This window comes from Phragmites australis, chromosome 15 (assembly GCF_958298935.1).
Source record: "Phragmites australis chromosome 15, lpPhrAust1.1, whole genome shotgun sequence".
NCBI lineage: Eukaryota > Viridiplantae > Streptophyta > Magnoliopsida > Poales > Poaceae > Phragmites > Phragmites australis.
Genome location: NC_084935.1, coordinates 4,046,651 through 4,064,248, shown reverse-complemented (window position 1 = coordinate 4,064,248; position 17,598 = coordinate 4,046,651). Strand labels below are relative to the sequence as shown.

The following is a 17,598-nucleotide window of genomic DNA, read 5'->3' as shown; positions in this document are numbered from 1 at the left end:
GCCCAGTCCTGTAGTACTCCAGGAATAATGGATAGTGGCATGATCACATCACAATTGTGGGTTGTCAACTTGTTAAATTGGGAATGACGGTGGGCTCCCTTAAGCAAGGATCAAAGTATGGCATTCTTGTCAGGTTACTGCCTATGTGCTTCCAATTTTGCTATGCCCATGCTCCAGTGTTTAGTACTGCATGACACTAGGAAATAGGAAATCAGTGATATACATTGCATATTCATCCCTCTTTCTTGTGAAGTAGTACTTACTGATATAATTACACTCTGCCCATTCGATTATAAATGATGTTCTGCCATGTCATTCATTCGAGTGTCCACTATGTATGGTTTCATGAAAAGTAAATCACCATTTGGAAACATTAAAGTTTGTTACAATTGAACTTGCCAGTTCTTTCCTGGAACAATGGATAATGGGAGAATACGAATAATATCACAATTTTGTTATTCTTTTTGGAGAGAAACCCATTGTGTTGTGCACATAATGAATTGACCTAAAGTTACCAATAGAAATTAAAGAAACTAATGCTACCAATCTTGTTATCCAGGAGTGGATGTAGATATTTAATGATGATAATCGCGCTTATTATTGCCAACTTTACAATACTTCATGGTTTTTGTAGTCAGATATGATATCTGCAGTGCACAGATAGAAAGTGGAAATCAACCGCCTTATTGTATATAAGCATAGCAAAAAAAAAAAGGTGAGGTAAAAAATCATGATCGAAGCACTATAAAAAACTTCCGATACCAGTTTTGTGATTTAAAACTTTGCATATCAAATGGTAACATGTAATTCTGTTTTGTCTCTGTGGTAAGAGAGGGTAACCATTTTGCTGTACAGATAAAGGTAAAAGGATGTTTGTACAGATAAGAGAGGGTAACTCACTTGTCCACGACGGATATTATTTGGAAGAGCCACCATCGTCATTTATGAACAACAGGCATCAAGCATCTTTATATAGCCATCAAAATATTACAGAAGAACCGGTGTTTCCAGTTTACATGAAATTTATCGAAAAGAAGGAAACCAAACAAATCCTCAACATCCAACTCAGGACACAACAAACTAATATCGCACTGTCATCCTTTTCCAGTCATGCACCTTCTATCTCATTGTTATTGCCATCTCCTTCTCCTTCCTTTTCTTCTTCATTTTTCAACGCCAGCTCCTACTTCATGCTCTTTTGCTCCATCTGTTGTTCTTCCTCTTCATCCTCCCATCATTATTATCGTTTTCTTCAACTTCATCCTTCTCCTCTGCCTCATCCTCGTCCTTGTCATCATCCTGTTCTTCTAGCCCGTCTCCTTTTACACGTTCTTTCGCCATGTCCTTACTGTTCAGTCTTCATCCTCCTGGCCCAATCTGTTTCCTCTGTCCCTGTCGATCCTTCTGCTGCTGGCTTTCCTTTTCCCAGCAGCGATGCTGTAGTCCTGCTCAGCTTACATTTTCCTTGTGACTTCAAAAAAAGTACCCCTACTGGCTTAAAAAAAGTACCCCTACTCCAAGCGCTGGAGAATGGGAGGGGCAGTGCAGCGATCGTAGGGAGGCAGGTGGTGCAGCGATCCGGGGATTTATTTTAGATTAATTTAATTAACTAACTAGTTATTTTGATTAGATTAAAATAGCTAATTAGTTAATTAGATTATACCAGCGTGGATCTATAAATATCCATTGATACTCCATACCCGTTTCTACGTTGAGCACTCCCCCGCCCAGTTGGGACACCGCAAGATGAAGGGTCGAGGCACGATTAAGGAGGATCTAGGGCTCGGGCTATGACATGGGATGAGCAATAATGGTGAGGAGGCGGAAGAGGCAAGGGAGAACGGAAGGGGCGAGGAGGATCGATAAGCAACCAACAGATGCACAACCCAATACGAAACAAACCACCACAGAATCATGCCCAGCCGCCCTATGTAAAGTTGGCACTCAATATGGTTAGCTCCTTTGACCCCCGGAGCAATGCCAGACTCAACTCCAAAGTCCACGTTTTTCGCCAAAGCACAAAGCAAGCCACAACCAAAGCCTGAAACCAGCACACATTCATTCGAAAGATAGGGTTTAAAATATACATCCATGAATAGCCTCTGATCAACGGAGACACTTCGCCGACCCACCGCACCTACTTCTCAGGACTCTATACGGCCATGACTCCACCCACACATGCGACATATGCCAATCCAGGCTCGCCGGCCTAGTGGGCTACCGCTGCAACGCCTACGACATGGACTTCCACGAGGTGTGCGCCGACTACTTCAAGCAAACCATCTCCTTCGCACATCTGTGGCACACCCTCACGCTAAGTCTTATGTCCGTTGACTACATTGGATGGACGTGCGACCTCTGCACGGAGGGATGCCCCCCGGGAGCTTCATGTACAGCTGCACTCGGTGCCTCTTCGATGTGCACCCTCTCTGCACAATGCTCCCTTCATCCGTGTGGCACTACGTGTGCCCCAGTTATGTGAGATTACACATCGCGTGTATCTCTAGCGCGTCCGGTGGTGGCCAAAGTAGCGCTGGCGCCGCGCAGGGTTGTGCTGCTCGCCAAACTAACCAGCAGCAATCAAAACACTGCCGTCAGTCCGAGCCATAGCTCCAGTACTGCCATCTCCTGTTTCTTCTCAAGACAAGCTTTCGCACCGTGATCCATGCAGCAACAGATGGCTTGGCATCGCCAGTGTCACTGGCGGATCCAGTATGATGGCTGGGTATTCTCAGGAATACCCAACTCTTTTGGAAAAAAACGAGTATACAATAGGTATATATATGTGTATAGTTTTAGTTGGGTCATATCCTTCGTTTCTTAAGTCCTTAGCCTAAATGCCCAACAACTCTACCTGCCCTGTCTCCCAACAAACCAACCAGTAGGCCGGAAGCCTAGTCCCCATTCCTCTATTTGAGTCCCCAATTGGCCAATTCGGCACTCGCTGCCTCTGCCTACCTACCTTGCATTCTCGTTTTCTCGTCTCCGATCTCCTCCAATGGCCAAATCACCCAAACCCTAGGCACAACCACACAGGGCACTAGTGGCGAGCGGCACACCGGCACTAGACCAGCGTGGCAGCTAGTGAGGTCTACAGCTGGGCAACTGGCAAGGGGTGCAGGAGCAAGGGTGGCGGTAGGTGAGCTAGCGGCCAGCGTGAGTGCGCAACGTGCCCAGCACCCAGGCCCACCATTCCAGCAAAACAGTTAGGAGCGGCACTACAGCAGGTGAGAATTTGAGAATGAGAGAATCCCCAATTCCCCTTCCCTTAGTTCCTAATTTTTTTTTTGCACAAATAGTACTATTATTTAGTTTTGAGGTGTGTTTGTTTTCAATTTTCATGTAGATCGTAATAGAGTTTTGAATTGAAAAATGAAGAAGAAATCAACTGATTTGAAATCTTTGTGGGAAGGAGCTGCAAAGATACGGAAGGTAGATTCCACATCAATGTAACAGCCAATTGCTATTGAGAGTCAAACTCTAGATCAAAGTATCCCTTCCGTTCAACCAAAGATAGCAAGAGAAGTGCCCGAACCAATTGAACCCGAGATAGCTAGCAATGAACCTAAGATAGCAAGCACAGAAGTGACAGATCCTTCACAACCTTCCCCTTTGTACCCTATCAGAGATGGTGATGAATTAGAGTATGAATCAAGTGATGAAGCTATTTATGATCTTGACTTTCTTATGATCCTAGAAAGAGGATTTCCATCAAAGGCCATGTTGTGAATGAACAAAACTCAGTGATAAGGGGATATATTGCATTGGGGCCATGTCAACCACGAGACCATGATTTTTCTGTAAGGAAAATTAGTGGTAAACCACGACGCTTCATTGCTACTTGGTTTGATGACTTCAGGTGGCTTGAATATAGTGTGGAACTAGATGTTGCATTATGTTTTGATTGCTATTTGTTCAAACATAAAACTAATTTCTGTGGTGGAGATGCTTTTGTAAAAGGAGGATTTAGAAATTGGCACATGAGAAAAAGAGGGTTGCAAAACATTGTGGTAATATGACTAGTTATCACAATGTAGTTCAAGAGAAATATAATTCCTTCCTTACACCTAAAACAACAATTGTTGAGAACTTTGCTTCCACCACCAAACAAGAGAAGGTTCTATATATGTCATATTTGATCTATTCACTTAAATATTTGAAGTTTCTTTTGCATCAAGGTTTGGTTTGTCGTGGACATGACGAAAGTGAAAATTCACTTAATAGAGGGCGTTTCCTTGAACTACTACATTGGCTAGCAGAAATTTTGAAGGTAGTTTTGAAGAATGCTCTAAAGACTATAAACTAACTACCCCTTAAATACAAAGAGATATCATCAATAGTTGTGCCAAAGAAACTACTAAACTTATCATGGAAGACCTTAGTACTGACCATTTTGCAATACTTGTCGATGAATCTAGTTATGTGTACCAAAAATAGCAGTTGGCTCTTTGTTTGCGCTATGTTGACAAAAAGGGAAGAGTAGTTGAGAGGTTTCTCGGTGTTGTCCATGTTGATAACACTACTTCTTTGATGAAGGTCATGGAATATGCACCACAAATCCTCTTCTTTAGATTTGTACTCCTGCCAACAATGGTGGACACAACATTATAAGGTTGGGTGTATAAAACATTCTATCTTTTTAGCTCCAAACTTTTATTTTTCTAAAAATTCATGACATACAAAAACTATAAAGTCATTCCTGCTAGACCAACATCTCAACTAGCTAGGACCCCGTAATGACATATCCAAAACTTATAACCTATATCTATCATTGCATCATTGCCATATATTATGATTTCAATTTCTTTTTCGCTTAGATATCTTTTATCTATAAACATCACCTAAAAATATGAACATTTACATAACTTCATGCATTGCAGTTTTTTTCCTAAAAATTATGAAAGAGATCACTACTGGCTTTTTATTTCACTATTGTGTGAATTAGAGAATTTATAGTGGGTTTTATCAGAGTTTGGCTTTTTCTGAAGTACAATATGTTTGTTTAGTTTAGCTAAGGCTATATGTTTGGATTTGACGAGATTAATTTAGATGTTTCAAAATTGATATTTGTTTTGCACATAATACAGGAAACTAATGCATGATTGAAGTAATCTTCAAGACTGACTCACAAGTCCTCCAACAAACGTTGACAAGTTCGAGTCACGATTTAACCCTAGTGGATGCAATCTTTGGAGAGTTTAAAAGCTGACTACCATTTTCTTTGAGTTCTTATAGGATTTGTTTGTACCCAAAAGAATGTAATAATGCAGCTACTAGTGTGAGAAGTGAGCTCGAGTCAGAGATTTGGCTCGATCGCTTCCTAGTTTTTTTTAACAAGTGTGGTGGACGGTGATTTGGCCATTTACACTTGTTAACGAAATCCTAATGTTCCACCTCAACCTAAGTTGATATGTGTTGTCGTGAATAAGCATGGGTGAGTGGGAGCGTCCACACGACTAGGACTAGGAGTGAGACATGTCACAAAGTTGCAGACACAAGCGGGGGCCGGTTGACCATTTGACGGGTCTCTCGTTCCAGAGTCAAAGTAAAATATGAGATTTATACTGATTCGGAGCTGTAATGCGTCATACATCCAGTCGGCAAACCTACTGAGTCTCTAATATTGAAGTGCTCTCAAGGGATTGCCCTTGTTATACTGTAGTACATGGGTATATTTATAGGCCATCGGCATGGCCTTATACAAATGACGATCATGCCCTCTCAGGTCAGTGGTGTTGGCCAATAAAAAGATGGTCCGGTATAAGACCATCTCCAGCAGCTACCTTAAATTTTCATCCTCAAAAATACTATTACAGTATCCCTTATTTTTTTCATCTCCAGCAGCTATCCTATTTCCTACCTTTTACTCCTCTTTTTCTCTCTCCGGACCCGCTGTCAGCCTCTATGAACAGCGGTGCTACAGTACTACTACAGTAACCCGACGCGTTTTTCTGCCTCCGGGTCCACTGTCAGTCTCTGTAAGCAATGTTACCACAATGTTAGGTGCTACAGTAGACCCGCAGATTTGTAGACTCGTTTTCCCTCTCCGTAGTACTGTAGCACCGGATACTGCTTCTGCTGGAGTTGCTACAGTACGCGAACAGTACCCCCCCGCAAATCACTGTAGCATCCGGATCTGAAAAAAGATGGTCTAACCGTTACAAATATCATGAACATTTGCTTATATAGTACTGGGTCCACTGGGCACACCTTCGACTTCTTAAGGTTCAAGTCTCGAGGGCTTTGCGAGAAGTGAGTTCTTGAGACTTGCAAGGTCCAGACCTCCAAGGATATTCAAAGACGAGATGTCAGGGGTGGCTCCTCGACACTAAGGCGTAAGGCTTCGGAGCCTTCTTGATGCGGATCTTTGGGACTCTTCGAGACATTGTTGATTGCTACCCCCAAGTCCTTTGTATGGCTAGCCTCAGGTCCTGGTAGGCCCCAACAATATCTTTTTAATGCTTATAGACTGTGATGTTATCTTCTATAAATATGGTTAAGTTTTATTAAAACATATGTGCATGCAATATATAGATAAGATGAGAACACTTTGATGTTTCTGTTCGCTTGGCTTGGAGCGTTGAATGTTTCGACGTCATGGCTCCATACGTGCGGAGTCGTGCACTTGGGCCAACAACCACAAGAGAGAGCAGGTCGACCCAACAAGGGAAGGGTGGAGAGTAGAGTATGACCTGATTGGATGACCTGAGCTGAGCTATTTAGTGAGTTTGTGCTCAAATATATATAATTTGGTCTAGTTACAAATATATATATATATATATGTATTATACCTACTACTTATAGTTTTTTTGCAAAAAATATTAGGTCTACATATATAAACCTATGTTCATATACTGGGCCCCCTGCCTGCCAATCCAGGTGATCAGATACTTGTCCAGATCAATAGGCAGCCAAGCCCAGAGAAACACATCCGTTGCATGTAATGGCCTGTAATGCTTTGTTTATTTGAGCTTCTGTTGACTTTTGCTAGTTAGAAACTGAAGCTAATAATATGCTTTTGTTAGCTCTGGTTGTAGCTTCTTAGAAGCAAAACTAATCTTTACTACTATAGAAATATGAGAAATCAGAAACAAATCTAGATATGCTTTTCTAATAGAAATCCAAACAAACGGAACCTAAATTCATCAGATAGCGAGTCCTTCAAAGACCAAGGCACAAGCCGCCGCGATGATGATGGCCACTCTCGACAACGACTCTCCCTCACAGTCGTGCTAATGAAGAAGATCAGCAACGTTTGCTGGCTTTCCTTTCCCAGCGCTGATACTCTTGCAGTCTTGCTTACTAATCCCTGTGCCACTTCAACTGCAGGTCTGTAGCCACATCTGCCATGTGGCTTAGTATTCCTGCATCGCTTAATTGGAATTACCCCTGCTCCAAGCACCGTGCACCACTAAAGTCTGTTTGTTTCAATTAAAGATCGTAAAAAGTAGTTTATAGATTGTGGATTGTAAAAAACTGGATTGTAAAAGTTGGATTGTGGATTATTACAATCTGATAGAAGGTGGATTGTTGGATTGTTACAATCTGGGTGTTAGATTGTAACAATCTAGCTTTTTCTAACCAATTGTTTGTTTCAGCTTTTGGATTATGATCATAATTCAACTTTTATAATCCAACTATTTATTTTAGCTTTTGAATTTTGATTACAATCCAGCTTTTTACTAGAGCCTAATTACTACTGAAATGCTCAGTTCCAGGTTTCCATATATTTGCTGATTATTTATTTATTATTTTTAAATTTAAAAATACAAATATCTACATCCATTTTGAAAAATTATAGATCTAGACTCGTGTCGCTAAAATGACAGACAACAGGTCCTACAGATTTAAAAATAAAAAAGATTACATTTTAATGCTCTTAAAATTCAGAACATTATCGAAATAGTCATAAAAATTCTAAAAAAATTATGTGGTGTAGAGAATACTATCATCTAGCTCTCCAAATTTTTTTAGGGATGACAACAGATCGAGTTGGGTACGGATTCAGCTAAAACCCACCCACCACGAAACCCGAAAATCAAAACCCGAACCGCACCTGAATTACTAATCGGGTTGAAATATCTCCTCCCCGCACCTAAACCCGGCAGGGACCGTTGGGTCTTGCATCTGACACCCAATGTCTCAGAGCCCTTGAGTCAAGACTGGCGCAAGTTGGGATGTTGGGCTTGGTCGTTCAGTCCGTTAACTATTAGAGAATATCTATTCGGGTGCCCACGAGTCATTTAAATTCGCACCCGCTATATGTCGGTACTTGACCTGCCAGATCCGTAGGTGGGATTTAGAATCCGCACCGCACCGCACCCACCAGGTGTAGAATCCATGGAAAACGAAACTCACGGATCTAACTATCATCCCTAATTTTTTTTAACTCAAACAATTACTTGTGCAATAAAAAAAAAGGACAATTTTTGTTTGATTTTTAAGAGTTCATGATAATTTTAATAATGTTTTGAATTTTGAGTATATTGAAACACAATATTTTTAAAATAGACACATATATTTATAATTTTTATTTAAAAATAAATAATAAAAAATCCGATATTTGCGCCTCCTCATCCTTGAACTTTTGGGCCTCCTTTTCTCTCCTGCCAATTCTGGTGCTGCTGGGCCACCAGGAGCTCGTACAATTCCAATGCTGGGCTTTCCTTTATAGAAATCATCAACCAGAAGACGATTCTTAGCATCGGCCTTTTTGATAGAAAGATCTGAACGATAAAATACGGAGGAAAGATGAGATTTTTTTTTTCAAAGAACAGTTGGGTTAGTCGAGTTACATTTCAGGATTTCGGTGAAGCAGAGTGAGCAGAGCCCTCGTCCCGCAGTTGTCGCATCAGGATTTGATAGTTTTTGGAACGGCTTTGACCTAATGGCCTCCGTTTGCTGGAATCGGAATAGTTGAGAACAAAAGTCCGAGCCTCACTTGGACTTCCAGATTCTGGGGCTCCGGGCCTCTACAATGTGTCCTCTGAGTAAATCTTTGATCTCCTCCTGATACTCCTGCACAAGTCGCATTGACGCTGAAGTTCAGTGCTTGCAACAGTAGCAAGTGACAGTGCCTGACAGCCATATATTACTTCAGGTCAATGGAGTTTTGAGCTGAATCTTCCCTAACCTGTGATTTGGGTGTGAGGAGTGCATTATGGTGCATGCGATCCTATTTTGGAGATCCAAGATTGGTGAAACTTCTTTATAAGGGAGATGCTGATAAGAGAAATTTAGAAGTGTTTCATCTGCACCAATTCTCTCCTCTCTAAAGTAAACGAGAAACATCTAACCCACTGGGCCTTTTCGTAAAGCCTTTTGGTTAGGGTTTCTCTGTCTTTAGCATTGCAACCAAGCCCTTCAAATGTCAACAACCACGGAAGTGGTTTATGTCAGCCTTCAGATCTAGTTGGCTGTCGATTTGGTCAGAAAATGTATTAGTTTGCTGTCAGTACTTCTTCGCTCTTGATTGGGGAACATGGTTTGAACTTTGAACTCGGGGAAATGAGGGTCAATTGAACGTAATCATCAATACAGGTCAGCTGCTCAAATCAGTACAACGTCAGCTGCTACACGATTGGATTGCCAAGTCCTATAAATGTTCGAGCGGACAATGCGGCCACCCACGCACCATGAGTCGATCTGAAGCCAGGTGAAGAACTTGCATTTAGGTGCCCCCAGGCCTTCCGGATTAGGGTTTGGTAGATGGTTTTTGTGGACCCAAAGAATTAGGCCGGTAAGCAGAAGCAACCGTGTATTCTTCATGTTGGGTTCACTAGTGCAAAAAGACGTAAGAGTGCCGGTTGAAAACCGACACTATTTGCTCGGTACTGATAGTTGCCCAGTATCAGTACCGGTTGCCCACCCGACATTGATGCTATTTTCAATGAATAAAAAAAAGAGAAAATTGGAGACAGCGAGAGCGGCATCTGAGCTGGCTCGAATTCGAGCCGGCTCAGATGCTGCTCCCGCCGCCGCTCCGATCGCCGTTGCCACCGGGCGGCGGCACACACACATACACAGATGCAACCGTGGCACACACACATACACCAATGCGGTGGCACGAAAGCCGCCGCCACAGAACCCACCTGGTACACACGAAGCCTGGCCTATCTTCGGCTGCGACGCGCTCCCCTCCGCAGCAGCCCCGCCGCTGGAAGCACCCCTCCCACCCAATTCCTGCAAGATTACGCACCAAGAACTACATCACCACCTCACCCCTCGGCATCCAAACCAAGAACAAGGAACCAAACGCGGGTGACCCACCTTGGGCGGCGCTGCCTCGGCCATCTCTTGCTCGATAGCCTCCACGACGCGCGCGAACGCGCCGGCGTTGCACAATAGCTCGAGCGGCCCATCCACCGCGTAGTAGTACGACCCACGCACCTCATCGGCCTCCTCCAATAGCGCGGTGGGAGGGAGAAGGAGATGGGGAGGGGAGGAGGTCGGCGGTGGGCGGTGCGAGAGAGAGAATGGGAAGAGAGTCGGATGTCTAACGCGAAGAGATAAGGATGGACGTGAACCAGACATGAACCACAACTCGATTGAAATAAGTTTTCGGGCCCGAACATGGCATCAATGCCAGTGCTGGTTTTTAATACTAACCTGCACTGATGCTACTTATCAGTGTCAATTTTTATCTGAATGAACGCGCGGATGTCTGATTTTGGTACGAACCGGTACTGATACCTTATCAGTGTCGGTTTTCGCTGAACCGACACTAATGAGCTAGCACTTATGACTAGTTTTGTAGTAGTGGTTTGTTTCTAGGTGATGTTATCTGGTACGCCGGGCTGCAATTGTGTTTGTTGCACCGCATTCGAGAGGTACACAAACTCCCCTAGGAGATTGGTTAGGTTGGTTGAGAGGTTGAGGTATTGTATCCATGTCCTGTTGTACATGTAAGGCCTCACTAACAGAACTTTTCTTGACTCTCGAAATGTGGAATACATTTGGTCCGATAACTCGTGGCCTTCGCCCATGTAGCCCGGCGACGTGCTAGAAAACCATCTTGGTTCCATCACTGATCGTGATTGTTGTGCAAGCTGCAAAGAGGATTCAGTCTGTTTCATCACAAGGTTTTTTTTATCCGATCCATGTTTTGTCAGGAGATTTCCACTCATGCCAAAGCCTTCCCAATCCACCAAGGTTCGCTAGGCAGCAAACTCGCTGCCAGTTGACCTTGCACTTTCCCCTGTGAGGTTCTCATGTCCAATCCAGAGGAAGTGTTTTCTGATCTCGTCTAGGTTCTCAAACACATCTTTTGGAACTTTGAGAGATATTAGGAAGTATATTGGTTAGGAGGAGAGCACCGACTTGACAAGCCCCATGCCTAGCTTGCGGGATGTTCTTCCCCTGCCAAGTTGTGACGCAGCCAGCCTGCTTATTTGTGAGAGGTTGAAAGTCTACTCGATGCAATCTTTTTAGCGCAAGGGGAAGGCCCGTGTACTTCATTGGGAAGCCCGTGCAGTTAGCCGGCAGGTCCATAAGAACCTCATCCAGATCGACCTACGAGCATCTGATGGGCACTACCAAGGTCTTTTGGAGGTTGGTCATGAGCTCCGTTACATTCTTGAATGGCTGCAGGATTTGAGTGACAGCGGAAATATCATCTCTTGTTGGTTTGATGAAGACGGCCGCATTGTACGCATACCTTGACATTCGTAGGCGTGCCATATGACCAGGATACGATTCCGGGAGAGGCCAAGGGGAAGAGCGTTCACTTCACTTCTAGCCCCTCTCAGGTAGGTATTGGCACCCTATCACGATGACCTGTCCCGGATTCATCGATTGATGCCTCGGCTCGAGCACTGTTGCATGCAATAGCCACAGAACCCATGAGGTTTCAGCAAAATCCGGCCTGGATTCAAGTCAAGGACTGGGCCAATTTTCCACGGATTTTTGTCAAAAATTATACGGGTGCAAAGTTAATGGAAAAGTCACTGTAGGATATATAATTTTGGAACTATTAGATATTGATCACAGCAACCTAATAGAGTAAAGTGCTCAAAAGGGGAAGAACTTTTCCTAAATACAAGTAAACCATGGATACATTAGGAAGCTATTCTCAAGAAAAACATGTTCCTTTTTTATATGCAACGTTGTATCAATGGACTTCAAACTAGAAAATGCATGTTCAGTACTAAGTATGAAATTTGAGAGTACACAAGCCAGCATACTGCCCAAAAAATGGCAGTTTAATTTAAATCAAAATACTATAGCTTGAACTCAGCAGTTTCATGTTTTGAAACTACTTTGGTTTTTTTTCTATTTGAAATGATTTTTTGGATATTAATGTATTCTTTAGATATACGAGGCATAATATATATATATATATATATATATATATATATATATATATATATCTTTCTATCCGTAATTAAACATGTATTAGGAATACATTACATTTCTTATGAGCACTTACATCCTATTTTTAAGATAGCATAAACGAGATATGAAATTATGATTAGGAATCATCCGCTACCACTCACAATTGTGTAGCCAGTATTCTGAATGCTTTTTCGCACAATAAAAAGTGCTAAAAATCTTTAGGGCTCGACCAAGTCTATGTCCCAATACATCAACCAACAAATCATTTGCCCTATGGGGAATAAACTACAGATGAATGACTTGTACAGACACGGTATACGCTAATAATGATTGCAACATTAGAGATCAAACGTTATAAACTACTCCCTCCAATCATAAATACTTATCGTTTTAATTAAGATCGGATCAAACTTTTAAAACTTTTACCGCTAATGGTCTCAAAACATTTAGTTTAAAAACATAAAAATTACACACGTAGATTTATCTTAAAAAATACTTTCATAATAATATATTTTTTATTAAACATTTTAATTATTTTTTAATAAAAAATAATGATGAAAGTTGCACGTAGAAGACCATAAAAAAAATCAAAAACAGCAAGTATTTATGACAGATATATGGAGTATTCGGAAGCTTGACCACAAGAGTAGCACAACACACATACGGGTAGGTAGGTGGCAATGCTGAGGACCAACTGTGCAGTTCTATACCGCGCGGAAGGTGAAAGTCAGAAGGTGTCCCTTGTTCCTAGTAGTATATATAATTAGCTCCTCCGGAGTGTCCCAGAGCCAGACTCAACTTCGAAATCCCCCTTTGTTTCTCCAATACAGAACACAACTTTGTTTCACCGAAGACATGTCGTCTAATCACCGAAGACACTTCGCCGACCCACATATGCTTTTGGAGACGCCATACAACAACACACCCACCCACATATGCGACATCTGCCGATCGAAACTCGCCGGCCTCATCGGCTACCGCTGCAACGCCTGCGACTTCGGTGTCCACGAGGCGTGCGCCGATTACTTCAAGGAGACCATCTCCTTCTTCGCGCATCCGTGGCACACCCTCACGCTAAGTCGCATGCCCGTTGACTGCGTTGGATGGACGTGCGACCTCTGCACGGAGGGATGCCCCCCTGGAAGCTTGGTGTACCGCTGCATCCAGTGTGGCTTCGAAGTGCATCCTCTCTGCACGATGCTGCCGCAGACGATTCGTAGCCCTCTCCACCCAGAGCACGACCTCCACATGGTCCCGTCAAATGGGTCCTGCAAGGCCTGTCACGAAGTTTTACCCATGTGGCACTACCGTTGTGGCTTTTGTTTGTTCAATCTACACATCGCGTGTGTCTCCGGCACGCCCAGCGGTGGCGCCCAAAGTAATAGTAGCAGCGGCCAAAGTAGCACCACCATTGGCGCCCAAAATAATAGTATCAGCGGCCAAAGTAGCACCACCACTGGCGCCGCGCAGAGCATCAGTGCTGCAGGCCAAATTACCAGCAGTGGCGAGAGCATTGTCGTGAGACCGAGCCGCAGTAATCGCGTCGCCAAGTTTCTTCTCAAGACATGCTTCCATCTCGCGATCGACGTAGCAACCGGCGGCTTGGCATCGCCGGTGCTCCAAGTCCTCGCATTGGCCATGAATTGATTACCACGTCATAGCCGGTATCCGACCGTCCTGCGACCCATGCTCAGCCAGCTGCCGAGCTACACGGTGTGTATGAGCGTCCTGTCGATGTCTCGATGATCGGTATGTATCAGCCATGTCCTTTGCCTTGTGTAAATTTCTTCTTCCAGCGTGTACTTGTCCTCAATAAGCGCACATACTGTGGTTTGATCGACAGTTTGTAGCCAACTGTGTTCGCGCGTCTCGCACCGTCTGTAGTATCTTCGTGTTTTGGTTTTCCTGTCAGCTTTATCGGGGTATGAGTTATGGATATGTAGCCGTGAGCCTCCTACGGCGATCGGGATCCTCTGTAGTTTCTACTAGCAACTGCAGAGGGCTACAGTAAATTACATTAGGATCTCTTATCAGCCATCAGATCAAAATCAACGGATCAGATCAGGTGCTACAGTAACCAATAAACAGTAGAAACCACCGCTACAGTATAACGGACTACTGGTGCTACAGTATTTTGTCTACAGTACAACTGCAAGTCACTGTTCACGCACTCACCTTTTACTGTTCCATCTGCTGCAGCAAAATGCATTTGCTTCTCCACTGCAGAGGATCGCTGTCCCTCCCGCGGGGGCTCCAGTGCCGGCGAGCTAGCTCTGTTGCTCAAATGAGAGCAGTAGTGCACCTTTGTGAGTTGTGATTGTTGGGAGTAATGCACTTTTTGTTACTTGTGATTGTTGTTGGGTGTCGTTTCTTGTGCCATGTCGACATCCAGTCAACGCGGTGGAACGGTTGATGCCCCCTCACAACTGTTCAGCTTGTATCCTAAACGCTACAAATCTTTGGGCTAACCAAGTCTATATTCTGAGGTTTATCTAAACCACGAAGTTTTGTGCAACGAATGCATTATTGAATGTATATAATATGGTGTGTGTCGAACTATCGAACAATGACATGTCATATGAGGTATCAATTTTAGATGGATGACCTATGCAGACTCGGTACTACGGTACGAGCCTACGTATTGATAAGGTTAAACATATATTAACATATTTTGAAATTAAATATATTGTGCAAATTGAAATGAGAAGATATCATCTGATGTACAATATCCAATATATTGGATCTTAGATGTAATCGATCAGAAATGTGCGTGTGTGTTGAGGCTTGAGCGTAGTAGTGCAGCACACAGGTAGCAATGCTGACCGCTGAGGCGCTGAGGGCAACTCCTGCAATCCTATACCGCGTGTGGAACGTATCCTGTATTCCTGTGGCGTGTCATGGAACGGCCGCCGCTAGCTATTCAACATCTGATTTTGTTGTGGATTTGTGTAAAAAAAACATTGGCATGGCTTGAAACATCCTCTATATATTCAGGCCCATGAAGGAGCTACCTAGCTGCAGGCAGTGCCCACGCAGAGCTAGCCCTGAGAAACGATGGCAGCTGATAATGCTACTATGATAAGGAGCAGCTTCTGCCACCCGCAACACTTGCTAGCAAGGTAACAGTTCGCCGGCCGGGGGTTCGATCTACGCTTGCGCCGCGTGCGAGCTCGTACTCACCGGCACCGCCTACCGATGCGACGAGTGCGACTTCGACATCCACGAGGAGTGCCTGAGCCTCCCGCTGTCCGTCTCTTTCCGCGAGCGCCGCAGGCACACGCTCACTCTCACCCGCCTGGGCGCTAGCCGGTGGTGCGCTTGCAAGGAGACCTCCCACGCGGGGCGGTACCTGTACCGCTGCGTGCCGTGCAACTACGACGTGCACCCACGACGCTGGTTGTTCATCAGCCCCAGCAGCCGCGGGGTGAAAGAAGACGTCGCCGTGGGACCTTGCGCGCTATTGCGAACGGTGCTAGCATCTTTCTCGTCTGGCTTCAGTGCGGTGGATTTGGTCTCGAGTTGTCGTTAAGCAGACCTCGCCAGCCTATGGCCTTCGAATCATAGATTTTTGAAAGCCCCTCAGCTCTGGGGCTCTCTAGGCCTCTGTCCTCTGAAATCTGGGTGGGCTCTCTGAAGAGTTTGGAGGGTGAGCTATCAAGCTTTGGTAAAAGATCAGCTAGAGAGAATCTGTTAGACGTTCTTCGTCTATAAAAAATTTACTAGTATTTAATACCCATATAAGTAGAGGACATCACGACATCAGTAGTTGGCCTGACACTCTCAGATAGTATGGTATCGTAATAGACGGCCAGTCTAAATACATTGTCCTTAAGATCACTTACACAATTATATTTACCATAGTGAATAATATCTTCTAGGTAGGTTTAACAGTAAGTTGTCTAGATTCAGACTGTGTGATTCAACTAGCCTTAAGTTTATATGGTATAGCTATAACTAGTATCGCTATATCTGTAAGTGCAAACTTGTATATTTTCATCCTAACGACACTATAAATATAAACCCTAGGCCATCAAACCAAAATAGATCTTTCTTATAAATATAAAAAATATATAGATTTTTCTTCCTCTCTACTTCTCTAAACTTTAGTCTCTCCTTTTTAGAAGAGGCTCTTATCATACTTGTTCATAGAAGATTTTTTTTTTCTTCATCAATAGCACGTAATCTATGAGAAATGAACATAGAAATAATAGAGAGGTAAGTTGCGAGAAAAAGACCACTAAAATCACAGCACAATTGACCGATTTTCCAGCCACGTGTATACGAAGGTCCACACGACTACTGTAACCAAACTTGCGATACGCCAACACGGCCGACTCCCCGGCTACAGCTGCGACGAGTGTGACTTCGACATCCACGAGGCGTGCTTCAGCCTGCCGTGGTCCATCTCCTTCCCCGAGCACAGTGACCACGAGCTCACTCTCACTCGCCTGGGCGCCAGCCGCTGGTGCGACGTCTGCAGGGTGACCTCCCACGCGGGGGCCTACCTGTACCGCTGCGTGCCGTGCAACTTCGACGTGCACCCGCCGACTGTGAGACGGAGCTGGGCCGTGAGCGCTCTCAAGGTCGGCCTTTTTGGCATCAGATTGGTGGATTTGGCGACAGGAAGGGTCCCTCTGCTGTCGTCGGCAATCGACGCCGCTGAAGCGGCGGTTGATAATTTGTAGAACAGCCGTTAGCCATGGGCATGCATGGGCGCGACATCCAATCACTACTGCACTACCGTCAAGTATTTCCCCCCCTTTTGAACGGAACATGCACTACGTACGTACCATCAAGTTATTACTATCGTATACGTTACGATTGCTTGATTGCCCCAGCCGTACGTGCTGGCTAAAATGTATCCGTACACTCATGTTTTTTCTTTCCTTTTATATGAAAAGAATCGAATGTTTGTTGTTGCCTTTGTTTGAAAAAAAAAAAAGAACAGGAGTTTTTTTTTTTTCAGCCGTGCATGATGGCTGTATTAGCATCCGGCAGGATCATTTTTGGTTGACATGCAACAGGACTCTGCGTTTAATCGTGTGGCATCTGCTCTGCAGCGACAACAACATGACTTTCTGGATTAGGCCAGGGAAGCACAACATGAGATGATGATCGTTTGTTTACTAGCGGACGCTTTAAAGAAAAGGGAAATTTTTTTGTTCCGCAGCACTGAAAGAATGCCATTTTCAGAAAATACCATTAAAAGATCAGGGCTCCATAAAATACCACCGAAAGAATGAACCATTCTGAAATCTAGCATTA

General features: G+C 44.0%; 1 protein-coding gene and 1 pseudogene across 1 annotated transcript; both read left to right on the top strand.

Moving 5' to 3' along the window:
- Positions 1–1,810: 1,810 nt before the first annotated feature.
- On the top strand, positions 1,811–2,718 carry LOC133893014 (uncharacterized; annotated as a pseudogene).
- Positions 2,719–13,137: 10,419 nt separating this feature from the next.
- Positions 13,138–14,193, top strand: LOC133893219 (protein VACUOLELESS GAMETOPHYTES-like). The gene has a single exon (XM_062334194.1). The coding sequence runs from the start codon at positions 13,189–13,191 to the stop codon at positions 13,978–13,980; it is 792 nt and encodes a 263-aa protein (XP_062190178.1). The 5' UTR covers positions 13,138–13,188; the 3' UTR covers positions 13,981–14,193.
- Positions 14,194–17,598: the final 3,405 nt, after the last annotated feature.

What these genes read in the sequence shown, in the direction of transcription:
- LOC133893219 (XM_062334194.1), top strand. Translation starts at nt 13,189, where the DNA reads ATGTCGTCTAATCACCGAAGACACTTCGCCGACCCACATATGCTTTTG.